General features: G+C 42.8%; 1 protein-coding gene across 3 annotated transcripts in view; it reads right to left on the bottom strand.

Moving 5' to 3' along the window:
• The window catches only part of LOC140197672 (uncharacterized), a 137,400-nt gene that overhangs the window by 94,724 nt on the left and 21,335 nt on the right, over positions 1–21,341 (bottom strand). For all 3 annotated transcript variants that reach the window (XM_072257966.1, XM_072257967.1, XM_072257968.1), the window contains exon 2: positions 5,941–5,996. In XM_072257966.1, the coding sequence (XP_072114067.1) occupies positions 5,941–5,996 (56 nt within the window). The remainder of the gene's footprint in view (positions 1–5,940; positions 5,997–21,341) is intronic.

The following is a 21,341-nucleotide window of genomic DNA, read 5'->3' as shown; positions in this document are numbered from 1 at the left end:
CAGGCAAGAGTGGCAATACTAGTTCGGGAAGATGTTAAGGCAGAGTACAGACAGTACAGAGCAGAGAGCTCATCTACTGAGGTTATATGGGTGGAACTGAGGAATAAGAAAGGGATGATCAAGTTAATGGCATTACAGGAGATTCTAGTTAATTGGGACAGCCACTTGGTACAACTCTTAAAGAACAGAAACTAGTCACGAAAATAGATGGGATCCTCTTCATTTATTTGGGACTCTATGCTGGTTAATTAAGGAAAGGGACCGTTGCCGACCAACTTCCTACTATCAGCAGACAAATACACTTGTGTCGCCATTAGACACTACACTGTGCTATCAGAGAACAGTTTTTAAATAGCGTCAGTTTCATGTTTGTGTTCAAACATGGGTGATTTTTGTCAATAATAGTTGGAGAGAAATAAGTAGCAAGACAATTCAGAACAGCTTTGATCACTGCAGCTTCAAGCATTCAGGCTTGGAGATGTCAGAAATGGTTCAGCAAAAACGAAACAATTTCACTAATTCAACAAGTCAGGACCTATAAAGAATTTGAAGGTATCGACAGTCTTCAAAGCTTGCCAAATTCTTATTCACATAGTGTGTTGAAATAATTATAGAGTTTAGATTTGAAAGTCGCTAAGGTACTACTCTCAACTACACAACTAGGTAGTTTGTTCCTTGTGTCCACAATTTATTGTGTAAAGAAATGCTTCCTGATGTTAGTTTGAAATCTCCCTTTAACCAGTTTCCACCTATGACCCCGTGTACTTGCCGATAGATTAATTTTGAAATAGCAGCTGGCATCCACCTTACATATACCCTCAATGATTTCGAAATTTTCTATCATGTTTCCTTTCATTCTATATCTACTTAGGCTAAAAAGATTTAATATTTTCAATCTTTCTTCATAGCTCATGTCCTGCAGACCTGGAATGAGTCTCGTCACCCTTCTATGAATTCTCTCCAGTGCCTTCACATCCAACACAAAATACGGAGACCAAAATTGTACACACTATTCAAGGTGTGGCCTCACAAGCATATTATACAGCTTAAGGAGAATGGCTCTAGACTTGAACTCCACATTCTATTAACCCTCCTAATTGCTTCTCTGCATTGTCTAGATGTTGATAGTGATGGGTCTACCAGGATACCCAAATACTTCTCATACTTTCTAACTCAAGACTCCGCCCCATTGTATATTCATATTTAATATTTCTATTTCCTAAAATGTAATACTTTCTAAATGTAATATTTTACATTTATTACATTAACTTTCATGTACCATTTTTTTCACCCAGATCTGGATTTTGTTTACGTCTAACTGTATTGTTCTGCTGCCTGAACGTTATCAGCCCATCCCCTAATTTTGTGTCATCTGCAAACTTTACTAGTTTATTTGTTAGTGCTTATCCAAATCATTAATGAAATAGATGTGGCCCCAAAACTGAATCCTGCGGATCCCAAAAATGATCCTCTCACCATAAACCATTGTTTTCTGTTTTTGAGCCAATTTTACACACATTCGCACACCTTCCCTGAATCCCTACCTCCTGTAATTTGATTATTCGCCTTTTGTGGGATACCTTGTCAAAAACTTTCTGAAAGTCCAAGTAAATAATATCAACCACTCGATTGCTATCACAAATTTTAGTTGCCTCTTCATAGAACTCCAGCATATTAGTAAAACATGATTTCCCCTTTCTGAACCCATGCTAGCTTTCTGCCTATTCTTAATCAGCTACTTTTCCTTCTTATTCTTTATTAATGTTTCCATTATCTTACCAATGATACACATTAAGCTTACTGGTCTATAGCTACCAGGGTCAGTGTGGTCACCTTTCTTATATACTGGGACAACGTTAGCCCATGGTGTGCTAGCAGTAATGACAGTGTTCTAGTTTGTTCTGTATTTCATTTAAATACACAATTTGTTACACTGTTAAATGGTAGTTTGTCTTTTATACCTTTTAACTATTTCCACGAAACTTTGGCTAATTGAGGCCGCTGCTTAATTGGGCAAAAATGTACTGGTCCCTGTGTGCCCCAATTAACAGAAATCCACTTTATACTATAGACGACCCAATAGTCAGCAGGATTTAGAGGCGCAAATTTGTAGAGATCGCAGACTGTTGCAAGAAACACAAGGTTGTGATAGTAGGTGATTTTAACTTTCCATATATTGACTGGGATTCCCATACTGCAATTGGGCTAAATGGGATAGAGTTTATCAAATATGCTTGGAAAACTTTCCTTAATCAATACACAGAGGTCCCAATTAGAGAGAGTGCAATACTAGATCTCCTGTAAGGGAATGAGACAGTGCAAGTGACAGAACTTTAAATCATTGAACACTTTGAATCTATGATCACAATGCCAATAGTTTCAATATAATTATGGAGAAGGATAGGTCTGGTCCTCAGGTTGAGATTCTAAATTGGAGAAAGGCTAATTTTGATGGTATCAGAAAGGATCTGGCAAGTGTAGATGGGACAGGTTGTTTTCAGGCAACGGTGTACTTAGTAAATGGGAGGCTTTAAAAAGTGAAATGCTGAGAATACAGAGTTTATGTTCCTATCTCAATAAAAGGCAAGGATAACAGGTTTAGGGAACTTTGGTTTTCAAAAAAATATTGAGGACCTGAATGAGGGGAAAAGAAAAAGGAGGTGCATAGCAGGTACAGACAGGAAGGAGAAAATGAGATACTCGAGGAGTACACTTAAGAAGGAAATGAGGAGGGCCAAAAGGAGGCACAAGGTTGCACTACCAAACAAGGTGAAGGAGAATCCCAAGGGCTTCAATAGATAGATTAAAAACAAATGGATAGCAAGGGACAAAATTGAAGACCTATGTGGTCTTCTTTGCAGAGCCAAAAGAGCTGGGGGGAAATCATAAATAAAATTTTTGCATCTGTATTTACTCAGGAGATGGACATAGAGTCTATGGAAGTAAGGCAAACAACAGCAAGGTTACGGACCATATACAGATTAAAGAGGGAGTGCTTGCAGTCTTGAGACAAATTAGGTTGGATAAATCCCCAGATCCTGACAGGGTGTTCCCTTGACAGGTTAGTGCAGAAATTGCAAGGACCCTACGGAGATATTCAACACATCCTTAGCATCAGGTTGAGGTGCCACAGGATTCGAGCATAGCTAATGTTGTTCCATTGTCTAAAAATAAGCCAGAAAATTATAGGCTAGTACATCTGACATCAGCAGTGGGTAATTTGTGAGAAGGCATTCCAAGGGACTGGATATACAGTACATGTATTTGGATAGACAAGGACTGATTAGGGATAATCAACATAGTTTTGTACATAGTAGGTTGTGTCAAACCAATCTTTTGAGGAAGTTACCAGTTACCAGGAAAGTCGATGAAGGCAAGGCAGCGGATGTTGTCTATGTTGTCTCTAGCAAGGCCTTTGACAGGATTGCGCATGGAAGGTTATTGAAAAGGTTCAGTTCCTTGGCATTCAGGATGAGGTAGTAAATTGGATTAATTAGCTTGATGGGAATAACCAGACAGTGGTAGTAGATGGTTGCCTCTGACTGGAGACCTGTGACAAGTGGTGTGCCGCAGGGATTGGTGCTGGGTCTGTTGTTTGTCAGCTATAATTAAAGATCTAGAAAATGTCATAAACTGAACATTTGTGAATGACACCAATTTTGGGGACATAGTGAACAGCAAGGAAAGCTTGCAGTGGGACCTGGACCAGCTAAAAAACAAAAGGGCTGAAATACAGCAAATGGAATTTAATGTAGACAAGATTGGAGGGCGGAGCTTAGTCAAGATGGCACTAAACGGCGACTCCTTTGCTTGCATCTTCAGAAACAACTCTATTTCCATCTTTAATATCTCCATTCTTCCCTTTCAGGGTTCTTTTGAAGACCCTGACCTGGAGTTGCACGCTGACTTCAGTTCTTTGCGGGAATGGCACCCACTCTCAGGATTTCACGACTGGCCATTATCCGACATGCCAAGGGCGTGGCCTAAAAGTTCGGCTCTCATTTGGAGGCCTAGGATCTCGAGGCTCTGGAGACAGGCAGATCGAAAGTTGGTGTCCCTACAGACCCGTCTTCCATGGGAACTGGAAGATCTTTGGCTGTGTGCCCAGAGACCTGAGATCTTTGGGCACAGAGCTCTGAAAAAGCGACACAACGGACTTTTAATATCGTAAACCAGCGAGTTGTTTGTTATTTCTTCCCTCTCACTGTGAAACGGAGACATCTCTTTCCCCCTTATTAGGGAAAGAGAGAACGTGGTATTGTCGAATACTGGGTAAATGCACAGTCTTTGGAGTACTGCAAGTCTGTGTCTTTGCTGTTGCTTTTGCTACATGCTTCAGTGCTTGGTGATGGGTGCCAATGCTTTTTTTTTGCTGGTGGGGGGAAGGGGGACCATGCTTGCTGCCGCTTACATGCGGGAGGGAGGTTAGCTGGGGGGACTTTAGGGTTCTAACATTTAACTGTCATTCATACTTTGGGGCACTCCTCTGTTTTCATGGATGGTTGCAAAGAAAAACCATTTCAAGATGTACATTCTATACATTTCTCTGACATTAAATGTACCTTTGAAACAAGTCTGAGGTATTACACTTTGGGAGGACAAACCAGGGTAGAATTTAAACGGTGACCAGTAGGGCACGGAGGAATGCGGTAGAAGAGAGGATTCTAGGAAGACATAGATAACATTTGTAAAGAGCTTTAAGCACACTGGCCTTCATAAATCAAAGTATTGAGTACTGATGTTGGGATGTTATCTTAAAGTTGTATAAGATGTTGGTGAGGCCCAATTTGGAGTATTGTGTGCAACTCTGATCACCTGCACACTGTAAAGGCATGAATAAGGTTGAAAGAGCACAGAGAAAATATACAGGAATGCTGCCAGGACTTGAGTTAAAGGGAAAGGTTGAATATCTTGGGATCTTATTCCCTAGAGCATATGAGAATGAGAGGAAACTTGATAGAGGTATACAAAATTATGAAGGGTATAGGTTGAGTAAATGCAAGCAGGCTTTTTCCACTTAGATTGGGTGAGTACAACTAGAGGTCATGGGTTAAAAGTAAAAAGTGAAATGTTCAGAGGAACTTGAGGGGGGAATGTCATTCAGAGGGTGGTGTGAGTGTGGAATGAACTAAGAGTGGAAGTGGTGGATTCAGGTTCAATTTCAACATTTAAGAGAAATTTCGATAGCTACTTGGAAGCGAGGAGTGTGACGGGCTATGGTCCAGGTGCAGATCGACGGGACTAAGCACATTAATAGTTCGAAAGAGACACAATGGGCCGAAGGGCCTGTTTTGGTGCTGCGGCGTTCTAAGGTTCTATGATTCTAAATTACACAACATTTACTCAAATGCAGATATTCTAGTAAAGATTACAATTCAACTGCAAAGAATCCAGGGTTTTTTTTCCCCCCTTCACTTTTCTTATGATTGTAAAACTATAAATTCAAAGGACACCTACTCAGCTATTCATATGTCAGAAGGAAAAACAAAAAAGTGGACAATTTTCCAGGAAATGCAATTGAATTACATTTAACTTTACTCACCCCATCAATGGACTTCTCACAACCTATGGGCTCCCTTTCAAGGACTCTTCATCTCATGTACTCAATATTTATTGCTTATTTATTATTAATATTTTTTTTTCCTTCTATATTTGCAGTGTTGTCTTTTGCACATTGGTCGTGTGTCCTTCCTGTTGGGTGTGGTCTTTCACTGATTCTATTACGTTTCTTGGATTTACTGTTTATGTAATTTACTATTTGAAAACCAGTCTCAGGGTTGTACATGGTGATATATATGTACTTTGGTAATACTTTTATTTTGAACTTTAATCACTAATTTTGTAAATACATGCAGATAAATGAAATTTTACTTAGTATCAGCATAAGCCTTCACAAATCATTCATCTATTCCAAACAGAAACCACTCAATGGTCCTTTACCTCCCAAATGCATTGTCTCTGTAGAATCTACTTCTGTATGGCTGTTTAGGCAATTCCTGAAAAACAAAAGGTAGTATAAAATGTCAACAATTTATCACGGTAACATCAATTTTCTAAAGCACGTAGATGGCCCGTAATCACAAGCGATCCTACAGATTCTGGAAATCCAGAGCAACACACACAAAATGCTGGAGGAACTCAGTAGGTCAGGCAGCAGCTATGGAAATGAACAGCTGATGTTTTGGGCTAAGACCTTTCATCAGGACTGGAATGGAAGGGGGAGGAAGCCAGAATAAGAAGATGGGTGGGAAGGAGAAGGAGTACAAGCTAAAAGGTGACAGGTGAAACTGAGAAGTGAAGAAGTGAAGGATGGAAAAGGTAAAGGACTGGAGAAGAAGAAATCTAATAGGAGAAAAAAAGTGGACCACAGGAGAAAGGAAAGGAGGAAAGGCACCGGGGGAGGTGACAGACAGGCATGTAGGTGAGAAGAGAATAGTTAAGCAGCAACCAAAGTGGGGAATCGAAAGGGGGGGGGGGAATTACTGGAAGTTAGTAAAATCAATGTTCATGCCAGCAGGTTGGAAAAGGAATATGAGATGTTGCTCCACCAACCTGAGAGTGGCCTCATCATGGCAGTACAGGCAACCATGGACTGACACATCAAAATGGGAACGGGGATTTGAATTCAAATGGTTGGATCTTGCTTTTTACAGATGGAGCGAATGCACTCAATAAAGCAGTCCCACAATCTACATCAATGTAGATGGTTCAATTGGAGAGGATCCACAACTCTAGATTTCTTAAATGAGGCATGGAAAGTGATTGAAGTGTGCTCTGGTTTCCTCCTACTTTCCAAATCATACCAGTTAGTAAGTTCATTGGTCATTGGGCTGGAAGGATGTGTTCTGCGCTCTAAATAATAAATAAAACAGAATGAAAAGTGACTGAAGTGTCAGTGGAGGAGCATTTTGGGTGCAGCGATCATAATTCTATTAGTTTTACAAACAGTTGTGGAAAAGGACTGGCCCACAAATTAAAGTGGGGAGGCAGATTTTGAAGGAATTTCCAAAGCTTGATTGGGGGAGGCTGTTGGCACGTAAATGGATTTCTGGCAAGTGGGAGGCTTTTAAAAGTGAGATGGGGATTTCAGTTACAATATGTTCCTGTAAGAGAAAAGGACAAGGTTGGCAAAATTAGGGAATTTAAAAACGCAAACACGAGAAAATCTGCAGATGCTGCAATTTCAAGCAACACACATAAAAATTGCTAGTGACGCAGCAGGCCAGACAGCATCTATAGGAAGAGGTACAGTCGACGTTTCCGGCTGAGACCCTTCGTCAGGACTAAGAGAAGACGAGGGAATCCTGGTTCACAGAGAATCCTAAGGGTTGAGTCAGGAAAAATGAGGCATACAGCAGCTGGGGACAAGTGAAACCCTAAATATAAGACATGTAGGAGTACGCTTAAGTGGGAAATCAGCAGGGCAAAAAGGGAAATGAGATATCTCTGGCAAATAAGGTAGAAGAGAATCCAATAGATTCTACAAATATACTAAAAGCAAAAGACTATCTATAGGGAGGAAGTCCTCTTCAACGTGTGGAACGACAGGTGGGCAAGGTCTTAAATGAATATTTTTATATGTATTAAATAAGCAAAAGATGACACTTAATGGAAATTAATAATACTTTGGATATATCTACATTATAAAAGAAAGATAGTGTATAACGTGAGCACATCCTTCAGGAGGGTGAACCCACAGAAAGCATCAGACCCAGATTGGATACCTGGTCGAGTGCTAAATACCTGTGCTGATCAACTGACTCGCGTGCTCACTGATATGTTTAACCTCCTGCTTCAGCAGTCTAAGGTACCCAACTGCCTCACGGGTAGAAAATGGAGGCAAAGTTCCATTCTGTCCTTAAATTTACTTGGTCCATTTCTGACACCTTTCTCTCTCTCTCCTTTTTCAATCTCTGTCTCCAAGTCGGAGGTCAGTCTATCTACTGATATCTTTCACATAGCCACTGACTCTCACATCTATCTGGACTATAACTTTTCTCACCCTGTCACCTGTAAACATTCCATCCCCTTCTCTCAGTCCCTCCATCGCTGCTGCATCTGTTCTCAGGAGGAGGCTCTTCACTCCAGAACAACTGAAATGTCCTCCTCCTTCAAAGAAAGGGGCTTTCCTTCCTCCACCATCAACACTGCCCTCACCCACATCTCTTCCATTTCAAGCACATCTGCCCTCACCCCATGCTCCCACTGCTACGTCAAGGGTAGGGTTCCTCTTGTCCTCACCTACTACCCCAATATCCTCCACATCTAGCTCATAGTTCTCTGCAACTTTCACCATCACATACAAGATTCCATCAGCAAGCATATATCTCCCTACCCTCACACAATTGGCAGAGATCGCTCTCCACGCGTCTCTCATCCACTTGTCCCTCCCCACTAATCTCCCCCCGGCACATACCCTTCCAAGTGGAACAAGTGCGACACCTGTCTCTACACATCCTCCCTCACTATCATTCAGGACCCCAAACAGCCCTCCCAGGTGAGGCAACATTTCATCTGCGAGTTGGTTGGGGTCATGTACTGTATCTGGTGCTCCCAATGTGGCATCCTGTATATCAGTGAGACCTAACGTAGACTGGGAGACCCCTTTGCCACACACTTTTACCCCATCCGCCACAAAAAGCGAGATCTCCCAATGGCCGCCCACTTCAATTCTACTTATCAGACCCATTCTGACACATCAGTCCATGGTCTCCTCTACTGCTGCGATGAGACCACACTTAGGTTGAAGGAGCAACCCCCCCTTGGGCAGCCCTCAACCTGATGGCATGGACATCAGTTTCTCGAACTTCTGGTAATTGCCTCCCCCCCCACCGCCCTCTCCCCATGTCACCATTTCCCTGTTCTTCCTCTCACCTTATCTCCTTACCTGCCCATCACCTCCCTCTGGTGCCCATCCCCCTTCCCTTTCTTCCATGGTCTTTTGTCCTCTCCAATCAGATTACCCCTTCTCCAGCCCTTTATCTCTTTTACCAATCAACTTCCCAGCTCTTTTTTTCACCCTCTCCTGGTTTTGCCTATCACCTGCAACCTTGTGCTCTTCCTCCCCCCTTCCCGCACCTTCTCATTCTGACTTCTCTCCTCCCTTTCCTGTCCTGATGAAGGGTCTCAGACCAAAACATTGACTCTTTTCCATAGATGCTGCCTGGCCCGCTGAGTCCTCCAGCATTTTGTTGCTGTATATTGCTCTGGATTTCCAGAATCTGCAGATTTTCTCTTGACTGATTAGGGATAGTCAACATGGCTTTGTACATGGAAATTATATCTTACAAATATGACTAAGTTTTGATATTTTGAAGAGGGGATGAATAGAATTAAGGTAGTCGTGGTCTACAATAACTTCACCAAAGCATTCTATGAGATTCTGCACGATAGACTAGTCAGGAAAATTAGTATAGAAGTGATCCAGGTTGAGTTAGCCAATGGATACAAAATTAGCTTGTAGACGAAGGAGTCAAAAGGTGATAATGGGGGCTTATCTTCCAGACTGGTGGTCTATGACCAGTAGTGTATCACAGCTATTGGTGCTGGTTGCACTATTGTTTGTCATCTATATTTATTATTTTGATGATAATGTAATTAGCATGGCCAGTAAGCTTACAGAAAAAACTAGAATTAGTGATATAAAGCCAAAATAAGACCATCTGACAAAGTAGCAGAATTAGGCTATTTGGCCCATCGAGTCTGCTCCGCCATTTCATCATGGCTGATCCATTTCCCTCTTAGCCCCAATGTCCTGGCTTCTCCCAGTATCTCTTCATGCCCTGACTAATCAGAACCATAATCAGGTTTATTATCACTGGCACATGACATGAAATTTGTTAACTTAGCAGCAGCAGCTCAATGCAATACATAATCTAGCAGAGACAAAAATAAACAAACAATAATAATCAAACAAATCAATTACATATATTAAACAGATTTTTTAAAAACGTGCAAAAACATAAATACTGTATATTAAAAAAAGTGAGGTAGTGTCCAAAGATTCAATGTTCATTTAGAAATCGGATGGTGGAGGGTAAGAAGCTTTTCCTGAATCGCTAAATGTGTGCCTTCAAGCTTCGTTACCTTCTACCTGATGGTAACAGTGAGAAAATCACAAAGCTATCAACCTCTGCCTTAAATATACCCAATGACTAAGGCTCCATAGCCACCTAGGGCAACGAACTCCACAGATTCACCACACTCTGGCTAAAGAAATTCCTTCTCATCTTCGTTCTAAATGGACATCTCTCTATTCTCAGGCCGTGTCATCTGGTCTTAGACTCCCCCACCATAGGAAACATCCTTTCCACATCCACCCTACTCAGGCCTTTGAACATTTGATAGGTTTCTATCAGCTCCCCCTTCATTCTTCCCAATTCCAGTGAGACTCATTGCTCTGTTGGTAAAAAAAATTAAATCAAGTTAATAAAAAGAGGTGACATAGGGTCAGAAGGTGTTGAATCATTTTGGATAGAGCTAAGGAACTGTAAGAGTAAAAAGACTCTGAATGGAGTTGTATACAGACGACCCCCCCCCCCCCAAACAGTAGTAAGGATGTGGCCTACAAATTACAAAGGGAGATAGAAAATACATGCTAAAAGGGCAATGTTACAATAGTTCTAGGGAACTGCAATATGCAGGTAGATTGGGAAAATCAGCCTGGTGCTGGATTCCAGTTGGGGAAATTTCTAGAAAGTCTTCGAGATGGGTTTTTAGAGCAGCTCATGTTTGAGCCCACTAAGAGATCAGGTATTCTGGATTGGGTGTTGTGCAATGAACCAGAATTGATTAGAGAGCTTAAAGTAAAAGAACCTTTAGGGCAAATGATCACAAATGATCAAACTCACCCTGAAATTTGAGGAGAAGCTAAGGTCAGATGTATCAGTATTACAGTGGAGTAAAGGGAATTACAGAGACATGAAAGAGGAGTTGGCCAGAATTGACTGGAAAACAACATTGGCAGAACAGTAATGTCTGAAATTTCTGGGAGCAATTTGGAAGGCACAGGATAGATACATCCCAAAGAAGTACTCTGAAGGAAAGATGACACAACCGTGGATAACAAGAGAAGTCGAAGCCAACATAAAAGCCAAAGAGAGTGCACGTAACAGATCAAAAATTAGTAGGAAGTTAGAGGACTGGGAAGCTTTTAAAACCCAACAGAAGGTAACTAAAAAGTCATTAAAAAGGTAAGGACAGAATATGAAAGTAAACTCACCAATAATATTAAAGAGAGTACCAAAAGTTTCTTCAAATACATTAAGTGTAAAAGGTGAGATTGGATATTGTATCACTGGAAAATGATGCTGGACAAGTAGTCATGGGGCAACAACAAAATGGTGGAGAAACTGAATAAGTATTTTGCATCATTCTTCACAGTAGAAAACACAAGTAGTATAGTGGAAGTTCCAGGTGTCAGGGGTCATGAAGTGTGTTAAGTTACCATAACTAGAGAGAAGGTTCATGGGAAATTAAAAGGTCTGAAGGTAGATAAGACACCTGGATCAGAAGGTGTAAACCACAAAGTTCTAAAAGAGGGAGCTGAAGATATCGTGGAGACATTAGTAATGATCTTTCAAGAATCACTAGATTATGGAATAGTTCCAGAAGACTGGAAAATTGCAAATGTCACTCCATTCTTCAAGAAGGGAGAGAGGCAGTAGAAAGAAAACTATAGAACAGTTAGTCTGACCTCAGTGGTTGGAAAGCTGTTGGAATCGATTATTAAGGATGAGGTCCTGGGGTACTTGGAGGCACATGATAAAATAGGCCATAGTCAGCATGACTTTCTCAAGGGAAAATCTTGCCTGACAAATCTGTTGGAATTCTTTGAAGAAATAACAGCAGAATAGATAAAGGAGAATCGGCTGATGTTGTGTATTTAGATTTTCAGAAAGCCTTTGACAAGGTGCCAGGCGTGAGGCTGCTTAACAAGTTAAGAGCCTACAGTATTACAGGAAAGATTCTAGAATGGATAAAACAGTGGCTGATGGTCAAGAGGCAAAGAGTGGGAATAAAGGAGGCCATTTCTGGCTGGCTGCTAGCGACCAGTGGTGTTTCACAGGGGTCGGTGTTAGGACAGATTCTTTTTACATTATATCTCAATGATTTGGATGATGGAATTGATGGCTTTGTTGCAAAGTTTGCAGGCAATATGAAGATAGTTAGAGGGTCAGGTAGTTTTGAGGAAGAATAGGGGCTACAGAAGGACTTAAGACAGATTAGGAGAATGGGCAAGGAAATGGCAGATGAAATAAAGTGTCAGGAAAACATGCCTTTGGTAGAAGAAATGAAAGGGTTGATTATTTCCAAAATGGAGAGAAAATGTCAAAAAACTATGGTGCAAAGGGACTTGGGAGTCCTTGTGCAGGATTCTCTAAAGGTTAATTTGCAGGTTGAGTCTGTGGTGAGGAAGGCAAATGCAATGTTAGCAGTCATTTCAAGAGGACTAGACTACAAAAGCAAGGATGTAATGTTGAGACATTATAAAGCACTGGTCAAGCTTCACTTGGAGTATTGTGAGCAGTTTTGGGCCCCTCATCTTGGAAAGGATGTGCTGAAACTGGAGAAGGTTCAAAAGAGGCTCATAAAAATGATTGCAGGATTGAATGGCATTTGATATGAAGACCGTATGTTGGCTTTGGGCCCGAATTCACTGGAGTTCAGAAGAATTAGGGGTGATCTCATTGAAATCTATCAAATGATGAAAGGCCTTGATAGAGTGGATGAGGAGACGATGTTTTCAATGTTGGGAGAGTCTAAAAGCAGAGGACACAGCCTCAAAATAGAGAGGTAGAGTGTCCTTTTAGAATGGAGATGAGGAGGAATTTCTTTAGACAGAGAGTGGTGAACCTGTGAAATTCTTTGACACAAGCAGCTGTGGAGGCCAGTTTTTTATGTGTATATATAAAACAGAGGTAGAGAGGTTCTCGATTGGTCAGAGCATGAAGGGATTTGGGGAGAAGGCAGGAGATTGGGGCTGAGAGGAAAACTGCATCAGCCATGATCAAATGGTGGAGCACGCTATAGGCCAAATGGCCTAATTCTGCTCCTATATCTTATAGTCAAAAACTGCTCACAATACTCCAAGTGAGGCCTCACCAGCGCCTTATAAAGCCTTAACTTTACATCCTTGCTATTACATTTTAATCCTCTGGAATTGAATGCTAACATTGCATTTGCCTTCCTCATCACAGACTCAACCTACAAGTTAACCTTTAAGGAATCCTACCCTATACAAGGACTCCCAAGTCCCTTTGTGCCTCAGACTTTTGAATTTTCTCTCTATTTAGAAAATAGTCAATGCTCTTACTTCTTCTATCAAAGTGCATGACCATATACTTCCCAGCACAGTATTCTATCTACCATTTCCTTGTCCATTTTTCTAATGTTTAAGTCCATCCGTAACCTCTCTGCTTCCTGAACATTACCTACCCCTCCGCCTATCTTCGAATCATCTGTAAACTTGGCCACAAAGCCATCAATTCCTTTATCCAATCATTGACATATAATGTAAAGGGGGGAACGTCGACTCAGACCATGAGAGGCCTGCGTCGGGCATTTTCATGCCCTACAAGGCGCAGATCGGAAGTCTGTGTGGGGTGCCACTCCTTGCACAGACTAGAACAATGTGTGATTAAGTGCCTTGCTCAAGGGCACAAACACACTGCCAGAGCTGAAGCTCGAACTAGCGACCTTCAGATAACTAGCCGAACGCCTTAACCACTTGGCCACGTGTCCAACGCATATAATGTAAAAAGCAGTCCCAACACAGACCCCCTATGGAACACCATCTCGAGCAACCAACCAGAAAAGGTTCCCTTTATTCCCACTCCTTGCCTCCTGCCAATCAGCCAATGCTCTATCCATGCTAGAATCTTTCCTATAATATAATGGGCTCTTAACTTGTTTAGCAGCCTCATGGGAGGCACCTTGTCAAACATCTTCTGAAAATCCAAGTGAACCACCTTCACTGATTCCCTTTTGTCTATCCTACTTGTTATTTCTTCAAGGAATTCCAACAGATTTGACAGGCAAGATTTTCCCTCAAGGAAACAATGCTGACTACAGCCAATTTTATCACATGCCTTCATGTACCCTGAAACCATATCCTTAACAAATGACTCTAACATCTTCCTAACCAGAAGAGGCATGTCTCTTGTGGAGGCATTAGTAATGATGTTTGAAGAATCAATGGTTCCAGATGACTGGAAAATTGCAAATGTCACTCCACTCTTCAAGAAGGGAGAGAGGGAGAAAACAGGAAATTATAGACCAATTAATCTGACCTGTGTTTGGCTAGATGCTGGAATCGATTGTTAAGAATATGGTGTAACCCATATGGTCTAGGTGAATTATCTACCTTCAGACGTTTCAGTTTCCCAAGCACCGTCAGTCAGACATGCTAGGCAAAAATTTTAAATAGTCAATTAAACCAACAACCATCGCACTTACAGGATGAAGGAGGCACCTGGAGAAATATCATGCAGCCACTCAAATGATATCATAGATCAGAATAAAACCATATTCATTGAAGCTGTAAGACTGCTACAGTACTATAAGACATATCAGCAGATTATGCCATTCAGCCCATAGAGTCATTCCATCATAGCTGGTTCTGGATCCCATCACTGCATATGGCCTTCTTGCCATATTCTTTAATGCTCTGATCAATCAGGAAACTATCGACTTCCACTTTAAATCTACCCACTGACTTGGCCCCCACCATACCGTGAGACACAGTATTCCACTGATTTACTACTCTCGTTAAAAAAAATCTTCCTTTCCTCTGTTCTAAAGGGTCACCCTTCAATTTTGAGGCTGTACCCTCTGGTTCTAGATACACCCACTGTAGGAAACATCATCTCTACATCCACTTTATCTAGTACTTTCAACATTCAGTAGGTTTCAATGAGATCACCATGCATTCTTCTAAATTCCACTGAGTACAGGCTCAATGCTGCCAAATGAATCATCCTCGTGAAGACTTTCTCCAATGACAACGCATCCTTTCTGAGATAAAGCTGTTGACAATGCTCCATGCGGCCTGACTAGTGTCTCGTAAAGGCTCAGCCTTATCTTCTTGCTTTTATATTCCATTCCCCTTAAAAGGAGACTTTCGTGGGCATTCAAACTCATTCTGGCAGCCCAATCAGCAGCAGGAGCAGGTCACAGTGACGAGGTTTCTTGCAGATCAGGGACGCTTGTTTAAAAGTACAGAAGGGACAAGCAGGGCGGCCATTGTTAGGAGTAGGCCAGTGGTGTCAAGCTGTGACTCAAAGGAGGCTTCAGCTCGGAAGAGGTGCTGGCTCTGGGTAAGCTTTTGTTAAGGTTCCCTTTTTTCTTCCCCCCCTTACTATCCCTAGTGTAGTAAATGGCTGTTGTGTGTTCTTCATGCCAGATGCTGGAGTCCTAGGACAGGGATCCACAACCTTTTTTGCACTGCAGACCGGTTTAATATTGACAATATTCTTGCGGACCGGCCGACCGGGAGGTGGGGGGGGAGTAGGGTTGCCAACGGACAAGAGTAGCGGTCAAATACGTTGTGTTTACCCGGAGAAAGACTACAATGACCATGAAGCCTTGCATGGGCACTAGTGTGCATGCGTGTACATGCCGATTTTTACCCCCTACAAATCGTTTTTGGTGATTCTGTTCGGGGGGGGGGGGGTTAATCATGACCGGAATATAGGTGATAAGTGGCTAATACACTCAATTTCATTTCTAAAAGGGTTTATCTAACGAATTTAATATTAAACACAGCGCATAGTTTCCTTGCATGAATATAGTGATGTCAATTATCAGGGGAGGACAGGGGAGCTTGAAGTAAGTATTGAACGAACTTCCAGTAGAAGTGGTAGAGGCAGGTTCGATATTATCATTTAAAGAAAAATTGGATAGGTATATGGACAGGAAAGGAATGGAGGGTTATGGGCTGAGTGCAGGTTGGTGGAACTAGGTGAGAGTAGCGTCGGCACGGGCTAGAACGGCTGAGATCGCCTGTTTCCGTGCTGTAATTGTTATATGGTTATATAAGTCACTTATAAGTCAATAGCATCATAACATTTTAAGTAATGTTTGGATATTAAACACATAGCACATATTTTCCCCATATGAACATATAAAATCATTGCAATGCACCAATATCGCTGAATCAGTGGGAGCCCTGGGCTGAATACTTGTTTTCCTGCAACAAGACAGTCCTATCGAGGGGTGATGGGAGACAGCGATACTCGAAGGGGGTTCCTTACGTCTAGTCTATTCTGCAATTTAGTTTTCGTTGCATTCATTGCAGAGATATATTGGAAATGCAAGCAACATTTTCAGTGCTTTCATGACTATCTCAGGATATTTAGCCTTGAGTTTGATCCAGAATGCTGGCAGAGATATTATGTCAAACATACTTTTTAGCCCACCGTCACTTGCAAGCTCGAGGAGTTGATCTCCTTCCCGCACTGACACGGATGATGCGTGGGTAATGACCTCGTGTGCATTCCAGCTCAACAGTGGGCGTGACAGGGAATGCGGAAAGGTGCACCTGACTCATATCGCCAAATCATATCATTTCCTCGCAGCCCGGTAGCGCATGCTTTGTGGCCCGGTACCGGTCCGCGGCCTGGTGGTTGGGGACCGCTGTCCTAGGAGACCCAGTCTCCCAGCGAACTACATCTGCATTAAGTGCATCCAGCTGCAGCTCCTTGGAGGCCACGTTAAGGATCTGAAGCAGCAGCTGAATGACCTTCAGCTTGTGCGGGAGAGTAAGGAGATAATTAATCAAGAGTTACAGGAAAGTTAAATCCTTCTGGGTAGAATTAAGGGAGGGCAGCCAAGACATCTGGTACATATCGGTACCAATGACATAGGAACAAAAAGCAAAGAGGTCCTAAGAAGAGAATTTAGAGAGCTGAGCTGAAAGCTGAGAAGAAGGACCTCCTGAGTAGTAATTTCTGGATTGCTGCCTGTGCCACATGCCATGGAAGGGAGAAACAGGATGATATGGCAAATTAATGTGTGGCTGAGAAGCTGGTGCAGGGGGCAGGGTTTCAGGTTCTTGGATCATTGGGATCTCTTCTGGGGGAGGTATGATCTGTTCAAAAGTGACGGGTTGCACCTGAACCCAAGGGGGACCAATATTCTCATGGCAGGTTTGTTACAGCAGTTGGGGAGGATTTAAACTAATTTGACAGGGGTGTGGGAACTGCAATAAAGGGACTCAGGATAGGACGGATGGTAAAAAAGCAAAGACTGTCAGGAAGGGCAGGCAGATGATAGGACATAATTGCAGCCAGCAGGGTAAGTATCAGTGCATTAGGAATAGGGAGTCAAAAAGGGTAGCAAATACAGTACTCGAAATGTTAAATCTCAATGCACGAAGTGTAAGAAATAAAGTGGATGATCTTGTTGCACTATTACAGATCATCAGGTATGATGTTGTGGCCGTCACTGAATCATGGCTGAAGGATGGTTGTAGTTGGGAGCAGAATGTCCAAGGTTACATGTTGTATTGGAAAAATAGGAGGGTAGGCAGAGGGAGTGGCATGACTCTGCTGGTAAAGAACGGCACGAAATCAGTAGAAAGATGTGACATAAGATCAGAAGATGCTGAATCCTTTTGGGTTGAGTTACGAAACTGCAAGGTAAAAGGACCCTGATGGCAGTTATATACAGCCATCCAAACAGTAGCTGGGATGTGGACCACAGATTACAACAGAAAATAGAAAAAGCACATCAAAATGTTATCATAGTCATGGGAGATTTTAATATGCAGGTCAATTTGGAAAATCAGGTTGGTAATGGATCTCAAGAGTGGTCAGTCTGTTAAATGGCTTTTTTGAGCAGTTTGTCATTGAGCCTACTCGGGGATCAGCTGTACTGGACATGGTGTTATGTAATGAACCAGAGGTGAACAGGGAGCTTAAGGTACAAGAACCCTTAGGAGGCAGTGATCACAATATGATTGAGTTCATCTTGAAATTTGACAGGGAGAAAGTACAGTCTGATGTAGCAGTATTTCAGTGGACTAAATGAAATTACAGTGGTATGACAGCAGTTAGACAAAGTAAACTGGAAGGCAGCGTTGGCAGGGATGACAGCAAGGCAGCAAAGGCATGTGTTTCTTGGAAAAATGAGGAAGGTGCAGGATAGATGTATTCCAAAGACAAAGAAATACTCAAATGGCAAAGTAGTACAACTGTGGCTGACAAGGGAAGTCAAAACTAATGCAAAAGCAAAAGAAAGGGCATACAAAAAAGCAAAAATTTAGTGGGTGCAGTTACTATTACAAGAGAGAAGGTGCTCAAAAAGCTGAAAGACCTAAAGGTACATAAATCACCCAGACCAGAGGAAATGCACCCAAGGGTTCTGAAAGAGGTAGCAATAGAGATTGTGGTAGCATTAGAAATGATCTTTCAGAAATCATTGGACTCTGGCATGGTGCCAGAGGACTGGAAAATTGCAAGTGTTACTCCACTCTTTAAGAAAGGAGGAAGGCAGCAGGAAGGAAATTATACACCAGTTAGCCTGACCTCAGTGGTTGGGAAGATGTTGGAGTCAATTGTTAAGGATGAGATGATGGAGTACCTGGTGATACAGGACAAGATAGTACAAAGTCAGCATGGTTTCCTTCAGGGAAAATCCTGCCTGACAAACCAGTTGGAATTCTTTGAGGAGATTACAAGTAGTAGGATAGACAAAGGGAATGCAGTGGATGTTGTATATTTGGACTTTCAGAAGGCCTTTGACAAGGTGCAACACATGAGGCTGCTTACCAAGTTAAGAGCCCATGGTATTACAGGAAAGTTACTAACATGGTCAGAGCATTGGCTAATTGGTCAGAGGGAGTGAATGGGAATAAAAGGATACTTTTCTGGTCAGCTGCCAATGACTAGTGGTGTTCCGCAGGGGTATATCAACGATTTAGATCAGGGGTCCCCAACGTTTTTTGCACCGCGAACTGGCCGACTGGGGGGGGGGGAATAGTTGTTCATCACGACCAGAATATAGGTGATAAGTCAACTATAAGTCACTTATCAGAGGCTAATCACTCAATTTCTTTTCTAAAAGGGTTTATCTAACGAATTTAATACTAAACACACAGTGCATATTTTCCTTGCATGAATATAGTGATGTCAATTATAAGGGAGTTCCTTATGTCCAGTCTATTCCGCAATTTACAAACCCCATTTCCAGAAAAGTTGGGATATTTTCCAAAATGCAATAAAAACAAAAATCTGTGATATGTTAATTCACGTGAACCTTTATTTAACTGACAAAAGTACAAGGAAAAGATTTTACTGACCTCTACCTTGCCGAGGCACAGCGACAACTCGCGGATACCTCCTCTTATTTACCCCTCGATCGTGACCCCACTAAGGAGCACTAGGCCATTGTCTCCCACACCATCATCGACTTTATCCGCTCAGGGGATCTCCCATCCACTGCTACCAACCTTATAGTTCCCACACCCCGCACTTCCCGTTTCTACCTCCTACCCAAGATCCACAAACCTGCCTGTCCTGGCCGACCTATTGTCTCAGCTTGCTCCTGCCCCACCGAACTCATTTCTGCATACCTCGACACTGTTTTATCACCCCTTGTTCAATCCCTTCCGACCTACGTTCGTGACACTTCTCACGCTCTTAAACTTTTCGATGATTTTAAGTTCCCTGGCCCCCACCGCTTTATTTTCACCATGGATGTCCAGTCCTTATATACTTCCATCCCCCATCAGGAAGGTCTCAAAGCTCTACGCTTCTTTTTGGATTCCAGACCTAATCAGTTCCCCTCTACCACCACTCTGCTCCGTCTAGCGGAATTAGTCCTTACTCTTAATAATTTCTCCTTTGGCTCCTCCCACTTCCTCCAAACTAAAGGTGTAGCTATGGGTACCCGTATGGGTCCTAGCTATGCCTGCCTTTTTGTTGGCTTTGTGGAACAATCTATGTTCCGTGCCTATTCTGGTATCTGTCCCCCACTTTTCCTTCGCTACATCGACGACTGCATTGGCGCTGCTTCCTGCACGCATGCAGAACTCGTTGACTTTATTAACTTTGCCTCCAACTTTCACCCTGCCCTCAAGTTTACCTGGTCCATTTCCAACACTTCCCTCCCCTTTCTAGATCTTTCTGTCTCTGTCTCTGGAGACAGCTTATCCACTGATGTCTACTACAAGCCTACTGACTCTCACAGCTATCTGGACTATTCCTCTTCTCACCCTGTCTCTTGCAAAAACGCCATCCCCTTCTCGCAATTCCTCCGTCTCCGCCGCATCTGCTCTCAGGATGAGGCTTTTCATTCTAGGATGAGGGAGATGTCTTCCTTTTTTAAAGAAAGGGGCTTCCCTTCCTCCACTATCAACTCTGCTCTTAAACGCATCTCCCCCATTTCACGGACATCTGCTCTCACTCCATCCTCCCGCCACACCACTAGGAATAGGGTTCCCCTGGTCCTCACCTACCACCCCACCAGCCTCCGGGTCCAACATATTATTCTCCGTAACTTCCGCCACCTCCAATGGGATCCCACCACTAAGCACATCTTTCCCTCCCCCCCCTCTCTCTGCATTCCGCAGGGATTGCTCCCTACACAACTCCCTTGTCCATTCGTCCCCCCCATCCCTCCCCACTGATCTCCCTCCTGGCACTTATCCGTGTAAGCAGAACAAGTGCTACACATGCCCTTACACTTCCTCCCTTACCACCATTCAGGGCCCCAAACAGTCCTTCCAGGTGAGGCAACACTTCACCTGTGAGTCGACTGGGGTGATATACTGCGTCCGGTGCTCCCGATGTGGCCTTTTATATATTGGCGAGACCCGACGCAGACTGGGAGACCGCTTTGCTGAACATCTACGCTCTGTCCGCCAGAGAAAGCAAGATCTCCCAGTGGCCACACATTTTAATTCCACATCCCATTACCATTTTGACATATCTATCCACGGCCTCCTCTACTGTAAAGATGAAGCCACACTCAGGTTGGAGGAACAACACCTTATATTCCGTCTGGGTAGCCTCCAACCTGATGGCATGAACATCGACTTCTCTAACTTCCGCTAGGCCCCACCTCCCCCTCGTACCCCATCTGTTACTTATTTTTATGCACACATTCTTTCTCTCACTCTCCTTTTTCTCCCTCTGAATATACCTCTCGCCTATCCTCTGGGTCCCCCCCCTTGTCTTTCTTCCCGGACCTCCTGTCCCATGATCCTCTCGTATCCCCTTTTGCCAATCACCTGTCCAGCTCTTGGCTCCATCCCTCCCCCTCCTGTCTTCTCCCATCATTTTGGATCTCCCCCTCCCCCTCCAACTTTCAAATCCCTTACTCACTCTTCCTTCAGTTAG

This window comes from Mobula birostris, chromosome 5 (assembly GCF_030028105.1).
Source record: "Mobula birostris isolate sMobBir1 chromosome 5, sMobBir1.hap1, whole genome shotgun sequence".
Taxonomy (NCBI): domain Eukaryota; kingdom Metazoa; phylum Chordata; class Chondrichthyes; order Myliobatiformes; family Myliobatidae; genus Mobula; species Mobula birostris.
This window is presented reverse-complemented; position numbering and strand designations above follow the sequence as displayed.